The sequence below is a fragment of the Battus philenor genome, unplaced genomic scaffold (genome assembly GCF_028537555.1).
Source record: "Battus philenor isolate CCGP_79_NKW_IND1 unplaced genomic scaffold, ilBatPhil1.0.hap1 SCAF_15, whole genome shotgun sequence".
Classification (NCBI taxonomy): Eukaryota; Metazoa; Arthropoda; class Insecta; order Lepidoptera; family Papilionidae; genus Battus; species Battus philenor.
Window position 1 is genome coordinate 1,735,795 of NW_027181677.1, and position 20,643 is coordinate 1,756,437.

Here is a 20,643-nt window from a genome sequence, read left to right on the forward strand (position 1 = left end):
TCGCGATTTATTTTTAAATATCTCACGAATTTTTACTAATGAAAAAAGAAGTCTGCTTTTTAAATTATAAAAATATATAGAATTATTATGAAAATAATTGGACAGAGAATTAAGTTTTATCCGTAAGTTTCAAATCGAAAATATTTTTGTTGAAATATTTATGTATTTATACGAGTTTTTGAAAAGTTTATTTTTTATTTTTAATGTTAATTAATGCTGACCTTTTAAGTAGTCAGTCCGTGAGGAAGCTACACTCAGATTGATGATCTGCTGAGTTAAGCCGACCAGAAACTCAACTGACACTTTTTTGAATGAAATTTAACAACGCATCATTTATATATGGCCCCAACGGCTAATTTAAATGTCAATTGTTAAATGAAAATTTTTGGTTGCATTTTTATAAAATGGGTGGGTCTATTTCCTTAATGACGTCACGGATTTTGATTTTTAAGGTTGCGATTTATTTCATGGGTTCTGTATTGAGACGTAATTTAGCATTGTATCTACCGTGTAAGAGCCAGGTCCTTTGCGCTGTAGGGAGAGAGGCTGGGTTAGATACACGGGGCTGATGAAGAAGCAGGTTTAAGAAGGCCTGCTTGCAACGGTTTCTTTACATATTTTTAAATAATCCAACCAATGCTGCGAACTCTTGGAACGTTCCAGAAATTGTGATGTTTATTCTTAATAAACATCCTGGAGTAGGCTATAGAGAAATTTCACTGTAATACTTTCCACTTCAAACGTTCAAATTTATTTAAAGTTATTTCGTAGACTATTTGACAATACTTGTTAATTTTAGGGTCATTGTGTACGTTTGTTTCCCAGCAAACAGTAAGTTCTATTATCACATATTTATTCTTAACGCGGTCCTGAAAATATCCTCAAGTAATTACCAACTGAATTTATTTAAACCATAGAATCGTGAAATTTTCATTTAAAAAATAATTATTTTTAATTTAAAAAGATTTATATATTTAAAAAGAAAGTAATTTCATATGTGATGAAGAAGGTTTTATTAAAAAAAAATATTTAAATATACAGTTGGATATGAATTAGGCAAGATTGAACACCGATGCAGAAGGTGACCACCACCAGAAAAATGCGGTGTCGGTAGAGTAGATATATATATATATATATATATATATATATATATATATATATATATATATATAAGTTCCATCTTAAATTAAACCAGTATGACACAATGCATATGGCACTGCTACGATTTTGTGGCGAAAACTGAATTTGATCCTAAGATCGTAAAAAAATTTTTACCTTATTATTATAATTACGTATATTATTTATTATAATCTACTACATATATACTTCTATTGCGTACTAACTTATGAATAGTAATTTATAAATCGGTAATTTAGAATCATCACTTGTGATTATAGGCAAGTGTTACCCAACGCTGGGCCCATGCACCTTAGTGGGTTTAATTTGATTGTTGAGGGCGAATCGAAAATGAACCTGACAGAAGTGTAAACCTTTCGTTTATAAAAATGGTGATATAAAAATTACGTATGTTACATAGGGTGGTATTAGAATTTTAATGTGTATGATACAAAAAGGTTGGCGAACACTTTTATAGAATGAAGGTTTGTAATCTGACTGAAGAATTGTGTGAATTATGTAATAGGCAGGGGTGTTAAACTCGCGGGCAAGATTTACATTTTTGCGGCTCGGTCAATAATATCAAGGGTCAGTTTTGAAAGTAATCTTGGCAAATAAATTTCTTAAGAATAGTTTTAGAGAAATATCAAGTGTAACATAAACTATAATTTGACTATATTTGTTTGTTGCAGTCAAAATAAAAATGTTTGTTAAGTTTTTTTGTGGCTCACCTAAAGTTAGGCACCCCTGACACTTCTGTAATGCAGTGTATTTTAACAAGGCGCTGATCTCTGGTTTTTGTTACAGACAACAATGGGAGAGCGTTTTGAAGATCGTCCGATGCGAAATTATTTCTTTCACACAGAGCGAGCAAGTCGACGCCTATGTACTGAGGTGAGTGCGCGTCTCGTTACAAACAACACCAATTGTGATGACTGCCTTCCATTGTGATTGTTCATCGAGGTGGTAGACGCATCTCGTTCGATGTCGAACGTTTCTCTTGTTCCATTTTTGAAATTTGAATTTAAAACGCGCGATCAAATTTAGCATTAAATATCATCATGTGAACGAATTGTTATTGTAGTTTTCTATAATAATATTTATGTATTTTGTAAGTTTTAATCTCTATACGTATTTTAATTAAATTTGGACAGCTCAAAGCAGAGATTTTTTTTAAATCACACAATAAAATTATACTTTTAAGCTAGCTGGAAAATAAATATAATTAGAATTGATTTTTGAAAATTTTTCAAATATTTTTTTTTAAATTAAAATTCAATTAAGTTATTGCCGGTGTAATTTAAATTTTATTTTTCAAATATATTTGAGTGAATTTATATTTTTAAAAAAGTATTGCAGTAGTTATTAATAATAGCAAGCGAAGATTTTTTGCTTGCGAGTTACTATATGTATTTTAAAAAAATTAAAACTTTTTTTTTAATCAAAGTTGCCAGTGTCAATTTTATTAAATCTACTTTTGACATAGAAATCGGATTTACTTTTTATTGAATTCCTTTATATGTTATAGAAATTATTTATTATTTGCAAAGGTATAAATATTTAATTTAGAAAAGAAGATGACTATATGTAGCTTCTTTTAGTTTGAAATTAATACTGGCTGGCGAGTGGTCATGATTGTCATGAGAGAATAAAAAAAAATGTAGTGCAGATAATGTATTTTTCTATTTCGGTACTCCAGTGGGAGTTGGATTGAGTGAGGTGTCACGTATTTTAGTATTCGAAAGGAAGCCAATGTTTATAACTAAATATAGCAACATTTTGTCACATCTCTAATCTTTTACATTTTTATTAATGAATGTGGCGAAATCATGATGTGTTTTTCACATTTTTTTTTATTTAATTCAAATTGCGGACAACATTTATTGCGACGCTTGAACGTTTTAATTAAAAAGTGTATAAGTAAGATAAAAGAATTTAATAAGAATTATAGATAACAGAATCTTTGTGTCCTTATAATGTTACATCATATATTTATCTGTCTTTATCACGGCTATTATGAACTCGAATTTCGTTGCCAACTTCCTGTTCTGGTTGACATGTTTATTTTGAATCTGTTAACAACGCATTTTAAATTTCGAATGCAATATCCTAAGTATGATTTTTTAAAATTAACGATATTCTATACAAATAAATAAAATTCGAGTGTCTGTTTGTAATATTAAAATAATAGCTTTCTATTTTATGCGTATGGATATATACATGGTACTAATACCAAAATTAAGTTTTTTTTTTAATTTTGTCCGGTATTATCTCTGTCCCATACTACCTATGTGACCTACCTATGTTTTGTCAGTCGTGCGACAGAGACATGAACACGAAGCCGAAATTAGCCGATTATCTCTTTCCAAAAGTCGATGTGCAATATTTATTGCCGGATAATATACAACCTATTTAAAAATTAATAGTTTTGGAAATAATAAATAACGTAATTATATATTAAAATTAACATTAGTCATACCAACACTTACTAGGTATCTATTTCCAACGTATTGGGTCAAATGACCCTACTTTTTCCTGCTTGAATTGAATGTATAAAATATGTTCTTTTTAGGAAGGAATTAAAAATTGAATTTAATTGGAAAATATAGTGTATTAACTGTAGATTAAATAGTAAGAAAAAAATCATGAAGTCAAATGTGACAAAAGCAATAAAATGATCGTGCATTTTCAATGCAAAAGTTTTAAATGGATCATTTGCACCAATATGGTATGTTTAGTGTTAGTTATTGTTTACTATTAATTTTGCTTGAAGCTATTGGCCTGTCGTATACCAATAGAAGGCTTAAGGTGGTTACCTAAAGATCAATGGATAGGGCTATGCTCGGAGTTTCGCTGCGTGATCGAATCTGTAATGAGGAGATCCACTGAAGAACCAAGATAACCGTAGCTCGAAGAATTGTTCGTCTGAAATGGCAGTAGGCACGACCAGGAGCTAGTAGACGCGGCGTGGGAAAGTCCCCCGCTAGTACCGACGTAATAGTTAAGATCGTGGGAAGTAGAAGTGGAACTAGATGCGGACAGCGCAGGGCCAGTCATCTTCACGATCTTTAGTTCAGGAGTATGCCTTGCAGTGGTCATTTAACGTCTGAAAAAATACCAATAGATAAAATCAATTTATTGTTTTTCATATATATATATATATATATATATATATATATATATATATATATATATCTGTCCCTGCAAACTGCCAACCCTGCTAGATTCAGACGTTACTTTGCGGAAGTCCATCCTAAGTAAGAAAAGGACACCAAGTACTCAGTCCTTTGGCACTAATCGGTGTAAAATTACTCCCGAGGATGCTTTAAAGAATATATATATATATATAAATTAACACTAGTCATAACAACACTTACTAGGTATCTATTTCCAACGTATTGGGTCAAATGACCCTACTTTGTTTCCTGCTTGAGTGTATGAAATGTTTTTAAGGAAGGAATTAAAAATAAAAAGGAAAAAGTAGTATTTTAACTGTGGATTATATATATATATATATATTCTTTAAAAGAACAGTGTTAAACCGTCATTGTCGGGACATATATACCCTTCATCACAATCGCGGAACCTTTGCTCTGTTACGACTACACCACGTGCCCGCCGATAAGAATTATTGACCTCTTATCAAATTCGAATGGCGGAGGTTATCTTTATAATAGTAAACCACGCTGACACAGACGTCTGTCTTTTATCATTTGTTGCTACGTTCGAGAACCTTTTTTGGACCTCTAGATTATGTTACCGTGATAAGATTTGAGGCCGCGCATTGAATGTTGAACCCGGTATTCATGTGACAACTTCCCGTGATCTAAAAAAAAATATTTAAATTAGATTGTCAAATCTTAATGTGTTTGACAAAGATAAATACGCGTGTTAAAGTTAAACGAGGCAATTTTTTAAACACACTATCTTTCATGCTTTTTTTCTTACATCATAAAATCGCCTTGCATTCTTTCCGTTTCCAAAGTGAGTTTTGTATCTAACATTTTATTATATTGTATAAGTAATTTATTATTCATATTTAGTACTTTTTAAACGGTTTTATTTAGTTCGACCCGTACGGAATTTATTTGGATCAAAATCAGAAATTGAAATTTAAGCATCTTCCCGTTGTCAGATTGATCTGAAATTTGGTGCACACATTTAATTTAGATGACAATACAATATAATAAAATCAATAACATTATAAATCTAAGATGGCCGCCGATACAAAATGGCGGATTACGTATTTTTCCTTAACCCCCTCAATATGGGTATGAAATGAAAGGGCTACACTAGTAAAACACGATGATTATGTCAAAATTTAAAATTAAAAATGGACGCCGTTCCAATATGGCGGACTAGGTACATATTTTACCACAACCACCACAATATGGGTATCAAAAAAAACCGTTTAACTTAAAAGTTTTTTAAATGTATTTATTTTATGTATTCTTATATAGTTTAACATGCCTTTGATCTTACTCTACCCTTTATTAATATTAATTGTTATGACGTAATATTTATTTCTCTCAATTACCTTTTCCCGCATTGTATGTATCGGTTTGTAAGCTAACGGTATACGAAATAATTTACAATTGAATGTAAACATTTTATGAGCAATAAAATGTTTATAGTGCATGCGGTAATAATGCGACGCCCACTTTGTAGCGACGTTGCGAGTTAGACAAAGTGGGGCTTTTAAAGTTATATTTCGAAACGTTGGATTTAGTAGAAAATACTTGTTCATTGATCAATTGGACGGACTGCGATTAAAAGGCAGGAAGGGTTGGAAACACAAAGGAAAGAATATCACACATACCGCCGAAGAATAGAGGATATTCCAAAGTGGCAGTAGTGTTTATTAGCCATGAAATTGTAACCGATCAAGTCTAGCATCGATTCTCCCGGGTGCCTTTGTGTCTGAAAGCTAAACGGGTAGTATCGAAGAATGACAGCTCCACCCCCTCGAGGAGGCACTTGAACCTAGTCAGTATATGGATCGCATATGCCAGGATGCGCAGTGCCCTGGAAACAAGTAAAGTTAAAGATAGATTTAGAGAGCATCGCCTTAATGATGGGCGACGACAACCTTCGCCCATCATTCCAATCGTTTGCTCGTAGGGTGGTGAGTGACACTGTTAATAGAAACAAAACTGTATAGATAAGTAAGTATCTAATAAAATGAATAATAAAATAACTAGTCAATTAATAATAGAAAAAATAGACTAAGAAAAGTGTAGTAATGTATTAAGAAAGCACAACCCAAAGAAAACCGTGATATAAAAAAATAGAATATGTAAATGATAAAATAAAGAATAAAAAAGTCAGTATACGGAGCGTCCGTCGGATTGATCTATGAGTTCGTCAGTATCTAAATCCGTCAAAATAGTGGTATGTAGCGCCCCGAGCCGTGGCTTCCCAGAAAGCCCGCGAAGTTACCCTAAGATTTTAACGGAACTTATACTGACAGATAGCTGATCTAATAAGCAGCAACCTAGGCTATTTTTAATTAAGAAAAAAATCTTAAACAAAAAAAACTATATACAATAAAAACAAATAAATTGTAGATAAACGGTGGTAGTTGTGTTTCGCATTGGTTACCGCACGCGCATTTATCAGCTGGCTGGCGGGCGTTGCACTTCATTGCACGACTACTACTGCATAGCGGAAGTAGCTATAATTTAGTCCTTTTCTTACTAAGGTTGGACTTTCGCGAGGTAACGCCTGATTCTATTAGGTAAAAACTAAATACATTATTTTGTTTAATTCCACGCGGATGTAGTCACGGAAACAATTAGTACAGTAATAAAAAGCATTTTGAAATTTCGGATTACTGAACGTTTTGGTTTACTAACTGTCTCTGTTACACTCTGTCGTGCTACTGGAAACTCCACAGGAATATCTCGAGGTGCGCCACCTTTAAAGACTTCTTAGGCTAGACACCCTTCGCGCCTGTGGTCCATGGAATAAAAAAAACATATTAAAATAAATACATTTAAAAAACTTTTAAGTGAAACGGTTTTTTGATACCCTTATTGTGGTGGTTGTGGAAAAATATGTAACTAGTCCGCCATATTGGAACGGCGTGATTTGACATAATCATCGTGTTTTACTAGTGTAGCCCTTTCATTTGATACCCATATTGAGGGGGTTAAGGAAAAATATGTAATCCGTCATTTTGTATCGGCGGCCATCTTAGATTTATAATGTTATTGATTTTATTATATTGTATTGTCATCTAAATTAAATGTGTGTACCAAATTTCAGATCAATCTGACAACGGGAAGGTGCTTAAATTTCAATTTCTAATTTTGATCCAAATAAATTCCGTACGGGTCGAACTAAATAAAACCGTTTAAAAACACAGCCGACGATTGACAAAGATTGTGTAGCATGTCTCGTCTTTGCGGGCTGGTTTCCACAACCAAGCGGCATTGCGCACATTATGCGTGATGGTGTAGTACGCGACGAATTTAAGTTTCTGATAAGATTTGTTATCAGTTCATACGTCACTTGACCTATTAATAAAAAAAACAGTTTCTAATTAAACAAATTGCGTAACAAGTTAAGCTTCATCTGATAGTAAGCGTGCCGTTCCACTGTCGATTGCCTTCATTTTTAAATATATTTTCTGTACAACGCCTACTGTTGGACATAAACCTTTCGTTTAGATTTCTAATAGGACTGTTTTTTGAGATGACATCTGAGCAACAACTGTGATAAATTTATTTAATTTATTGACAATTTCCAATATAATACAAAATATAAGACACAGGAATAATTATAACAAAAAGAAGAAAGGATGTATATATAAAAAGAGTGGAATGTAGCCCACAGACTGGCGCAGCGTAGTACGTACATCTACAACTGATTCCCAAAGTGGTCTATATCGACCCCTAGGGGTCTATGACGACCCGCAAGGGGTCTATGTCAGCGAAAAAAAATTTGGGGGTCCACAGACTGGACATCATTAGCCGAGGAGATTTAAGATTAAACCTTACAAAATTGACGCCAAATGTTGATAATTTATTATTAAAGCATCGGGTTCATCCTTCTCACTAAAATATTGACTTATTGCTTATGTTACGTTTTTTTTTCTGCATAACAGATACAAAATTTTATTTTGAGCAGTTTTAATTTAAATTCAATTAATAAATGTAAAAATTAACATGTGTTATTACTTTAAGTTTTTAAAACTAAACTTCACAACAGTTAAAAATTTACATGCAATCAATATCAGGTAAGTAGGGGGTCTACCAAACTACGGAAAAACATGGCAAGGGGTCTACGACACAAAAAAGATTGAGGAACTCTGGTCTACAAGGTGGACAGACCACTTTAAGGAAGACTGAATGTGGACAATTTCCAACTTCTCCTGTTGGAGAATTTTCGGAAAGGCCCAGTAGTGAACGTCTTATGGCTGAAATTATGAAGGCGGCTTCATATTTCGAAAAGAAATATGGTTGTTTTTTTAAATAGAAAGATCTTATATATAATTAGGCTAGGAAAAAATAAGGTTAGTTAGTATTCTTTATTGTACACGCTAGAAAATATATACATAGTTGCATAATAGACAAAAGTACAATGGGAGAGTCTTATCACACGAAGCAATTTCTTCCAGAGAACTATTATTGTAAAAACAAACAATAATAAATATATTCCTCTAACAAAATGTCAGCATTGTTAAATAAAAAATGACAATACATAGTTTATGGTTGTTCTTGATGTTGTCATTTATCTTTGAAGGCGACGTTAGTTTTGATGTTTATGGCATTTTAATACTTCTGCTTCGGTCGGAACCGCAAATCTTACAAAAACTGGCACATAAAGCAATTTTATAGGCGTGGCGGTATTTATTGCATGCATCTGTGCACCTCTAAAATTAGTAGTGTTTTTTTAAAACGATCTTCGTCATTATTTCGTGTTTCTAAAAACGCTCCGGTGAATCATGTGACGTCACACTATTTCTGGATCAAAACGAAAGCTTAGGTAACCTCTGAGTAAATTTTTCGTGGGCTCATCTTAAATCAGGATGCGTTTATAACCCTCGAAGCCTCATGCTAAGTAAGGGACGTCATCAAGCTAAATTTGATATCGGTTTCTGTATAATTGGACTTATCTGGCATATTTCTCTTGTATACAGGGTTTATCATTATTTTAATCAAAGCGTAAAACAAAACCAACTCATGTCAAATTATCAAATATTTAAGTGATTATTTTAACTCTTAACTACGGATTTGTACTAAAAATGAAATTAAAAAGTGTCAAGCTAAAAACCTAATACATTGATTAGCTATTTAAAACATATTTTATTTAAAAACGTTAATTATACCAATAAAAAAATATACATAGTTGGGTAATAGAAAAGAAAAAGTACAATGGGCGGTCATATCACGAGGCAATTTATTCCAGACAACCATAGTATAGAAACTGAAGTATACGAGTATATACCGTAATCAATATTTCACTGATTTTTTCGCACGGTACATAACTTGACTTCGATGTCGATTTTCGTACGAACTGATCGTTTCTCGAAACTTCGTCGGTAATTTGGGCCGAGAGTTCAAGTTTTTAACTCGAATTACAAATTGTCCTCGAAACCTGTAATGGTTTAACCGGCTTGAAGGTTTTTGGACGTGCATCGCTCATTTTCTTGTCGTAATTCATTGTCAAGTCAACATATGAGTTTCATTTGGAATTATCAAGCACAATAATATACCTTCCAAATACACCTATTCCCCGATTTACACGGTACTTGTTTTACACGTTTTCGCCTTTACACGGTTTTCCAAATAAGTTTTTTTTGTTTTAATAACCGATTTTATTACTGTCTCTCATGATGTAAATATTTCTGCTTCAAACATCGTATCGGCACAAATAACTTCGAGTGATGAAAGTGTATTCAAACCTTCGATTCCGAAAAAAAGAATGATAGTAATTTCTGACAGTGATAAAGGATAATAAAACACCTTTGGTTTTATATTTTGTTCTACAATATATTTGATATATTAAATATTTTAACTTGTCAATGCATTTTAATTTTATTTCTGTGAATACCAAAATATACACCAAAAAATATTGAAAAAAATCACAACTGATAAATAGCGAAATTATGCATTTTCTGCAAGTTTTTCGATTTACACGTTTTTCTCAGGAACGTATCTACCGTGTAAATCGGGGGATAGGTGTATATTAATTCATTGCAATATTGATTCTAGTAATATAACACGACATATTATTTTGAAAATTTGAAATGTCGTTGGAATTTAACGAAAAAAACTACCCGGAAGATAATCTATTTCGTGTATTTCTGTTGTGCGCATGTTTCTTTTGTTGAAATCATCGTTGAATCATTACAACTATACTCCTTCTAACAATATAATTTTCTTTCCGTAGTTCGTTCTGACATTAATTAATTCTAGATTGTCTGTTTTTTTTTTAATATAAATATGATATTAAAGGTAAAAATTAAATTATAAATTTAAAACAAAAAAAAAACAAATTTAATTACAATTGTAATATTGTAACAGAAAACTAATTAAATAAAATAGAACATGCTATGCAGTACATATTAATATATAAGGAACCGTACATCTAATGCATCAAGTTTTTTGGAGATACCGATCTTCTGTATGTTTTTTTTTTGCGCCTAAAACATATATATTGATGTTTGGGTTCCTTGTGAATTTTATTTCTTGTTCGTTCTAGATATACACTAGAATATATATATATAAATATAATTTTCTTATTAGGTGTTCCAACGCATTATATGTAATGTAAGATTTTTTTTGGATTGGAATCTCATTGCTGCCCAAATGGCATTTGATTCCGCGGGTATGAAGTGGCAATATAGTGCGTATAGCCTAAAACTCTTAATGTAAGACGAAATGTAAAATTAGGTGCGGGATAGGTACGTAATATTTTTTTTGTCCTTTTCTGTACAATATAAAGAATAAATAATAACGGTTTTTTATAATAATTATACATATTTTTTCAGTTATATCTCTCGTTACTTCAATGGAAATGTTTTAAATTTTTTGTTTTCAAACTATATTTAGTTTGCGTTATAATGCGTCATTTGCTATTTTTTGTTGCATGCAACCCGTGACGTGTCAACTATCACATTTATAATCTAGATATAGGATAGTCACACACCGAGAACATATAAGAGGAAACATTGTAAGCATTGTATTACTGTGTACTTCGATTGTTCACCGTTGCAAATATACAGGGTGCCTCGAAAAGTTATACATCTGTTCCTAAAACCATCTGAAATTTTTCATACACAAGATTGGCTGGTTTGATGATCTAATTATGCCTCACACGCATATCACTCGCTTCAAATTTACCCATGTAACTAACTTTAATAGCGCTTGAAGCGGCGCGTTGCACGAAGGGGATTTCCATTACAATTCGCGCCGATATAAACGTGTTAAAGAAACGCTTTATCTGAATGCGGGGAATAACCTTAACATAGGGATGGTCGGATAGTCTATGGCGCGAAAAGTACAATGCAGTAATGTTATGTAATTTAATTTATCGTTATGCATGCAGATATGACGGTTCATTTGTGTACGTGTTTTATATCATTATCATTTCAGTCGTAGGACATCCATTAATTTTTATCCAGACGGTTGGAATGACTTTTGTTTATATTACTTTGTTGTACATGAAAACACGCTACAGTACTCGGCGATAAATATTGCACATCGACCTTTGGAAAGAGACAATCGACTAATTTGGGCCTTGTAGAGCGTTATCTCTGTCGCACGAAATACAAACAGTCCGGTATCTATTAGGAGCTGTAAAACAAGTATCATTTGCTTCTTTTAGTAATTACTTTTATTCTATAAACAACATTATACCTATTGTTAAAATGAGATTTTAACAATAGGTATAATGGTGTTTATTATGTACAGTTGTAATTTTCCTAAATAATTAAATACGTAAACATAATTTGAACGTGTTTTTTCACTTTATTTTACCCCAACCTAAAGCCACCACTTTAAAAAAAAATTGGTGTATTTTATACAAAGAATAAAAATAATTATTAAAAGAAGCAAATAATACTTGTTTTACAGCTCCTAATAGATACCGGACCGTTTGTATTTCGTGCGACAGAGATAATACTGTACGAAGCCGAAATTATCCGATTGTCTCTTTCCAAAGATCGATGTGCAATATTTATCGCCGGTTGCTGTAATTTGATTATATTATATTGAAAAGAGAAGAATAAAAACGGCAGGTGGATTTATCTTTCTAATGGGTGGACAGAAACAACCTGTTTTAACATTGTCAAAACACTCTGGATATATGCGCTTTCAACCGGTTATAATGGTAATCTTTGGAGAAGAAATATGCCCAGCGGTGGAGTGTCCTTCGACTGAAATGACTGTTATAATGATAGTCTATGAGTTTTTTTGGTCAATTTAGATGCTGGTTACAAATTGAAAACGCTTTTTGGCACTGAAAAGGTAGTTGGGCGGCGACCATGAGGGTATAGTTCCATACGCTTGTTTGATCAAGTTTGAACCACATTCGATATCACAGAAGTCGAAGCAAAACAAACTGTCAAAGACCGGTACAGATCGCGTAATACACAGTACCACAAACCAATCGGGTCACGAAGGATATGACGGAGGGAGGACAAGTTTACTTGACTTTAACCATATTTACATAGTTTAAACATAAACAGTACGCAACTTTAAAGTTGGTCAAGTTTATCGATATTTTGTTGTACAATATCCTAGACAGTTAGTGACCTCTATTTGTAATTTCACGAATTAAGCGTTCTTTTATTCAAAATTACTTACGTTACTGTGTTTGGCTGTAGAAATATCTATCTAGACAGTGTCCTATGTAACATTTCAAAATCTATATCTATTTATGTATCTGGTTGTTGTTATTGGAAATCTCTGAGGGAGACCTATGTCCACTAGTGGACAATCTCACTGCTGAAAGGAATAATCTACGTCGTATTTGCAAAATAGAGAGACGAGCATTATGTAATCTTGTGATGACGTCACCGCGTCTTTTTTTTGTTTACCCTCAAAACCGGCGCGTTGGTTTTATACGCGTTACGTATCCGGCGCGTAGTTTGGTGTACGCGACGGTGACGTCACTGTTGGCATTATGCCACGTAGATAGTGAAAGGCAACATAGATGGTGCTAAATCTGGACCGGGGAGACACATCGCGGCTTGATACCGATGGCCGCTTTGTTATTTGTTTATGTGCTGCGACGACTGCACCGGTAAAACTTTTATGGCTTACGTATGTAAGAAATTAACTGTTTTGACACAACAATCTTACTTAGTAGATTAAACAATAAACGTTACTTCATTATTGAAAGGAAAAACGTCGATTTTTTTTTAATAAAAAAGGGTATTGTATTATGAGGGTAGTTAGAAGCTTTGTTAACTTCTTGAACTATTTCACGGGGGTTTCCCTTATTCCAATTAAGTTTTTTTTTTTTTAAATATTTTACTCCTGATTATCGATTCGTGGTATGTGCTATGTAGCGTTTATATCAACCACCAGAAACACAGCCCTCTAGTTAGCCTGTATGAAAATCTAATATTTAAATTTTTAATTAACAACCTATATCAAGAATTTGCGTACGGTGTTATTTTGCAACTTCAGCGCCTGAGGCCTTGATTTAAACGGATGTACGACCTTCACGTAAATTTGCAATAAAAATGTGCGCCTGAATCGATAGATCTGTGTATCTTGTAAACAGGAAAAAAAACACTGTCTGGATTTTCAGATTCACAAGAATTAAAGATGATCGGATAGTAATGTCGTTTCTGTCGACATATTTTACAGAAAAACGTATTGATATTTACCGCTCTGGCATTGAAAATTTGTATACTAAATAGCAAAAGGTTGTTGATAACGAAGGTGAACATATTATTGATTAGAAATAAAAACTTGTTAAAATGTAGTCGTGTGAATTTAACTTAAGAAAGCGACATTACTTTCCGATACCCCTAGTATTTAATAATGAAAAAGACGTCGCTGTGTTACACTAGCGAGGCAATGAAAGACCACCGAATAGAAAATTTGATTTTAGTACATAGGCAAATTTCAGGAGGAAAAATTTACAGTAAGAATGGAAATATGAAAAAGCTAGGTTTTCATCATCATAATTTTCAGCCACGTTCACTGCTGGACTTACTTTTCCCATATATTTCCAATATGACTGGTTGAAACACTGGGTATAGCGGTCCACACAAACAAATTTCATAATTTACAGGCATTATAAATGCAATAGCTGTTTCTGTGTTACGGATATCGATTTACGTGTTGTGTACTAATTTGGCGTATAGGCCAAGATTGGGTGACGTCACGTAGCTACGCCGTATGGGGTGGTGGTGACTACATTTTTAAACACCGCTGGTTACCATGCGACGGTATATGCGTCTATGTCAATTGTATGCTATTCCGTTTTACCTGTTTAGGTATGATGGAATAACATCTCTTTATTCGGCTAGACATTTACAGGCATTTTTGATTCGTCGATTATTTTAACATTACCGCTAGATCCGGTCAGAAACTTAACAGTTGCACTTCTATATATACAAAAATGAATGTTTGTCTGTATGTCGTTTATAGAATCGTAAACTATGCATTTGATCATGTGATGATCTTTAGCGAAATGGCATTAGCCCAGGAAAGTTTTTAATTTAGTATGACCAATTTACCACAGATGGCGCACATGTCATTCAAATGAATTTCATTTGACGTGAATTTACTGCATCGACGTATATGATTATAGATTTTTTATATACAGGATTGCGGTTATACAATGTAGTAAGTTGTATGCGTTGCATCGGGGGGTGGGTATTACGAAATGTGCGAATTAATGTCGTGCACGAGTCCTCGGTGCGGCTGCACTCAACCACGGGAGCTCGTAATGATTCACGGCTTACGACACCGTCGGGATGAAGGTCACGCGACGTTTTATTTTTAAATTTCGCACCGTCTCCCAACCAACCGGTTTGGTTATGTTTGAAACATGGACTTGTATAATCTAGGAACATATTTTCTTTTATATGTCTGCTATATTAAAAAAAAAAGAAATATAACTACAATATTAAATATAGTTCTATTGTGATGTATGAAGAAATTCACTATTAGTCTATAAGTCATATAGTAGTTATTTGTACAAAAAGTTTTCTATTAACAAATAACAAAGTTTATTTCTTGTCCATTAATTAAATATTTGTATGAAACTGTGATTGGAGTGTCCTTTTAAGTCTATAATATACATGTATTAAAACACTCTTAATATAAATAAGAATGTCGAAATTTCTGATAACTGTCAGTTTGTTCATTTTATACCTTCAAAAATATTAATGGATGTGATGAGTAGATCAATGTTTCCCAACGTGAGGTAATTTGAAAGTGGACTTGACACGAGTTTAACCTCTTCGGCTTTAATATAAAAGTATATGTTACATAGAGGGGTGTAAGAATTTTAGAAATACTCAAGGTGAGCCATGGCACATAAAAGGTTGGAAAATACTGGTGTAGACAAAATTAAATACAGGTAACATACATGGCGGGTAATAAGCCTCTGTAGTAAAATAACAAAAATGTGATGTCCGCGATCCTGACAACACTAACAATACATATTCAATACAACATAGTTTCGTACATACTTAAATTCGACTAACAGCGTAACGTCTTTAGAGAACAACGAGAACAATTCCTGCTGTCACCGCGTCGATGTCCACCAATAATTTATATTTATCCACTCTCAATAATTACTTCTCCCTCTTCTACTTTTCAGTTAATAGACGCCCTCTTTGCATAAGTCTGCATCAAAGATCGCCACTATTGACAGGTTTTGCGCTGTTCGCATCGGTCCACTTCCCGCAACCTTAATTATTCATCCCGGCTTTACCGTCAGCCCCGACGGCCATCGATTGCACGAGTCATGTGCCCCATCGACTGCCATTTCACATTGTGACCTTGATCCTCTTGCAGATCTTTTCAACTACGAGTATAGTAGCTCTTTGTCTTTAGGTATTGCGGTATTCTATCTACATCATGATGACAAATTATACATACAAATTAAAAGTCTCAAAAAGTAAAATGATTTGAGCTGAAATGCGACATTACACAGACAGAAACGCGCGCCAACTATAGTATCATCTATATATGTACACATCTCCGGTTAACCACTGACCGATTCTTCGTCTCATGAAATGTTATAGTTAAACTATAAATATATATAAATTTTTTTTTCATAAAAATTTCAAAACATTGACGATTGAATTTTGTTTATTAGAAGATGATTAGCAGCAAGTTTTAAAACTAGACCTTCAGGTCCCGTCCGAGAGAAGCACCAGCTATGTTTACTTACCCTCTCTGTACCCGCAGGTAAAAAATGTTGAACTCCACGTAGTAATTTTTAGAATTTTTTTCTGGGCATCAGTAATGTATTAAATGTACCATAGATATTCAAATTACTTGTATACATTATATAAGCTGTGGTGACATGCATTTTGTAATGTTACGAGTAATAATTGACACTCTTGACATATGTTCATTATTTATTTATTTATTCATATTATTATATAATTAAAATAATTAATAGAGATCTCTTCTGCATAAGAACAACGCCAGAAGAAACCTATTTGATAGAAGTCGCAATAGAATGAACCCCTATTTGAGTTCAACTTTATTCTATCTTTCAATTCAAAACAACGTTGATTTCAATCGCGACATTATCTGATAAGAACCAAAAATAAACTAAGACGGTGTTTTTGGTTATCATTTTTACAATTTTTCTTAATACAGAAGTTTCAATTCATTTCATAGCTTTATTACAATTTAATATATCTTTAAACGTATACATGTATAACAGGATTATTTTTTAAAATTTTTCATGTAAAATTTATGTGGGTAGTTTTAAAAATGACTAAAATTGTGTTTATTAGTAAAAACCTTTTTTTTTAATTTTTAGAATTTATTTGATTTTTTAGTCATGGTTTAACATGCTTCCAGTAGAAACAAGTCAATCGATGAAAAATTTTTGCTACGTATCCGCGAAATTTTATCAGAAAAATTGTTTATATGAAGTACCACTAACTTAGTTTCAACGAAGTTTTGATTTGATCCCTCTAGAATTTTCTATCGTAGTTTCTAATATTTAAAGGATATTCTTAACAAAGAGATTTCAAATAAAGAAATATAAGTCGCGAACTAACGGTTATTCTATATTTATACTATCAGAGATGATTACTATAAATCTGTACAAAAAAATAAAAATGAATTGTCTCTTTGTAATATGAATATAACAGCTTTTCATTACATGCATATAAATATACAGTACATATATTCCAGCAAATATCTGAATTATCCCGACCAATTTGGAGAGGTATTTAATGGCAGGTAGCTGATATAGAAGGAGTAACTTAGGATATATATATATATATATATAAATATATATATATATATATGTTCCCCCGCGTTGAATTAAACAAAAAAGTATATTACAAGCATTCTTTAGACACTCAACATTTTGTATATATATAATATCAGACTACCCACCACTTAAAACCGAAGGCAATTTTGTATGTTCAGCAAGAAAAACGCTGTACCAGATTAAACGTTATTTTAATCCGCGTTGAACAGCACTCGTCCCGACGAGCGTTGTTCTGAGTAATCTTGAGACGTAGAAACCACCCTCCGACGGGAGGCAGGGGGGGGGGTGAATCGGGTAAGGTCAAGGTGCAGGGAGGCGCGCATGCTCCCTGCACTTGGGGGGTGTTGTGTAAGCGTTCGCACCCCACTAGTTGCGAGAGGGTGTTACATACACTAATATCTTTTTAGCGCGAATTAATTATTGTTGTTATTATATAAATCGAATGGGTCAAAGGCGCAGGTAGTAGCTGGGTGAAGGCAGAGTGGGACCGGTCATCGTGGTGATTTAACCCTTAACTTGGCAGATTTTTTTTAATATTACATTAATATTCATACCACGTGACTTTTAAGACCCAAGGTTGCCAACAGAAAAAACTGAACAAGCGTTCGAAAATTAAGAAATTACTTAAACATTCACATACAAATGATTACTTTGCGTTCAAAATTGATGCCACTATTTTTTTATTCTGATGTATCTCAACAGGTACATTATTAAGAAAAGGGTTAAGGGGGAGGCTCATGCCTTATCGCGGCCGTATATCTGACATGATGATGATGATTATAATATGAATCTGGTTCTGTATATATATAGATACACGGATCGACAAGCGCAGATGAACGGACGTCCTTCTGAAGGTCATTGGAAGACGCTGAATGCAAGCCGCTTTCAACTGGTCCTATAAGAGACATATAGGGGAGATCTATATCTTTATCCGGAGACGGAGATCCCTATGAGGCACGATGGATGGGGAGATTTAAGGAAGGTCTGCGCCAAAGAGGCGACTAGCTTCCGATCCAGCAGTTGACGTTTATGGCACAAATGATAATGGTACGCACATGTATGAATATATAAGTAGTGTGTGTGTGTGAGTGATAACGGAAGCCTTTTGGGATATATTGTTACATTATAAATTAATATTATTTTTTCAACTAGCAAAAAATGCCAGAAGAGTGCGAATTAATAGGATCTAAAATTTTTAATATATCTAGTATTTTAATACATCTCAGAAAGTCGACTTTTGGTTACCATTACTACAACTATAATACTGTGGTATAATAAATTTTCAATCGTTATCATTTATTTGAAATAATCGTGCGGTATATACAATTATTATGACGTCCTGTACGCAGAGCTACGAATAAAATTATTAAAAATTAATTAATTAAAAAAAATTCTGGAAACTTTAAGCTTTGTCACAATTTACAGATGTACTGCAACATCATGTTACGTAACAAGCCGCCGCAAAACTCGTTCTACCCGTCTAAATGTCTGCCTCGCGCGGAGTAATAATCGATGCGCGAATGTGATGAGTGCGATTTTTTTAATCTGTTTAATATATAATCTGTGTAAATTAATTATTTTTGTCAATTTACTTAATTAGTTATGGGGCATAATTAGCTAAATATACTTTAAATGTAAACATCACGGCTTACATTACATTACAGATATACATAAATTGCTTACATATATAATCTTTGCATCTTCTTAGTTAAAATTGAAGCATAACAAAGAAAAAAATAAGTATTGTATTTTATTTATTCATACGTACATTAATAATAAGGCTTTGAATAAATGAGAAATTACCTATGTACGCAATTCGATATAGGTATAAAAGTTTTAAAGGGGTGAATGTATATCTCATTTCTCAACAAAAACTAAAGTTTTTATATTTTATCCAACCCCCCTGTATAGCGTCCCGTATGTTTATTGATGTACCTTTCTTAGTTGAAGTAGTTTTGTCAGTCTTTCTCTCACTGGAATCTCTATAGACATAAGATTCCAAATTCCAAATTAAAATTTTGTTTATTTTTAAATATAACAGTATTTATTGCCAGGATAATTATAAATAATGTTTACGAAACAGATACAAATATAAAAATTACGTATATAGCAGTGGTTACGTCGGTCAGATTATGACACTATATTTTTCGTTTAGTTTCTTTGTCGCGCGTCACAAAATTTATTGCTTTTGACGACGAAAAATAAAAATTTGTTATGGATTTAAAAGCTTTAAGCGTGAATGTATGGCTCTATTGTCAGCAAAGCCTTTGAAACTTTTACATGTATTTCAAATCACCGTGTTTAAAGTTATCACTATGAAATATATTACATTAGTTTATTTTTTCTATTGCAATGTAACTGGCCAATAAGTTCTGGCTGTACAAAATCTGCTGGCACAAATAGTAAACAATAATTATTTATGTATAGTAATGTATGTACATCCTAAACAGCCTTCTCCTTCATGTCTCTAATCTCCATCTAAAGGTTGTCTAGTAGATATCGCCTCGAGCGATAATACCGCGAAGCACCTCTGTATGAATTGTTTTTTTTTTTTAGTTATTATCTATGGCGTACAAAAAAGGTGTAAATAAATAATTAATGTATGGTGATCCTAATTTTATATAGGTTTAACATTGTTGATTTTTAGATAAGGTGTACAATGCATTAATTGACAAATGAGGTACTACACCAATACCTCATTTTGAGTCGTGGTTACGTTCCAAAAAAACACGACGCAAATTGAAACGCCGAAAAGTGAATTAAGATTTTCTATAGCAAACCATGTAAAGATCGAAGATAGGTTCCAGGGTGACGAAAATACTACTTTTTAAAAATAAAATTAAACCAAGTAAACATTTAAAAAACAAAAATAATATAATTCTGCCAATAAATAAATTGCAAAAATATATACCTTTTTTGTAACCAGAAACAACACGTTAAAAAGTATTATTATCTTTTAAAAAAAGCACAACACACTACATTACAACACTACGTAATTGACACTGAACTCCAAAATTAACAAAACAAAGTGAAAATATAACTATTAAAATGCGGTGATTTTAGTTAAAAAGGGAATCCCCGAGTTTTTATAGC

The 20,643-nt window shown here is 32.9% G+C and overlaps 1 protein-coding gene across 1 annotated transcript in view; it reads left to right on the top strand.

The window, feature by feature from the left end:
• The window catches only part of SamDC (S-adenosylmethionine decarboxylase), a 47,565-nt gene that overhangs the window by 1,942 nt on the left and 24,980 nt on the right, over positions 1–20,643 (top strand). The window contains exon 2 of the mRNA XM_068761640.1: positions 1,924–2,010. Coding sequence (XP_068617741.1) covers positions 1,924–2,010 — 87 coding nt within the window. The remainder of the gene's footprint in view (positions 1–1,923; positions 2,011–20,643) is intronic.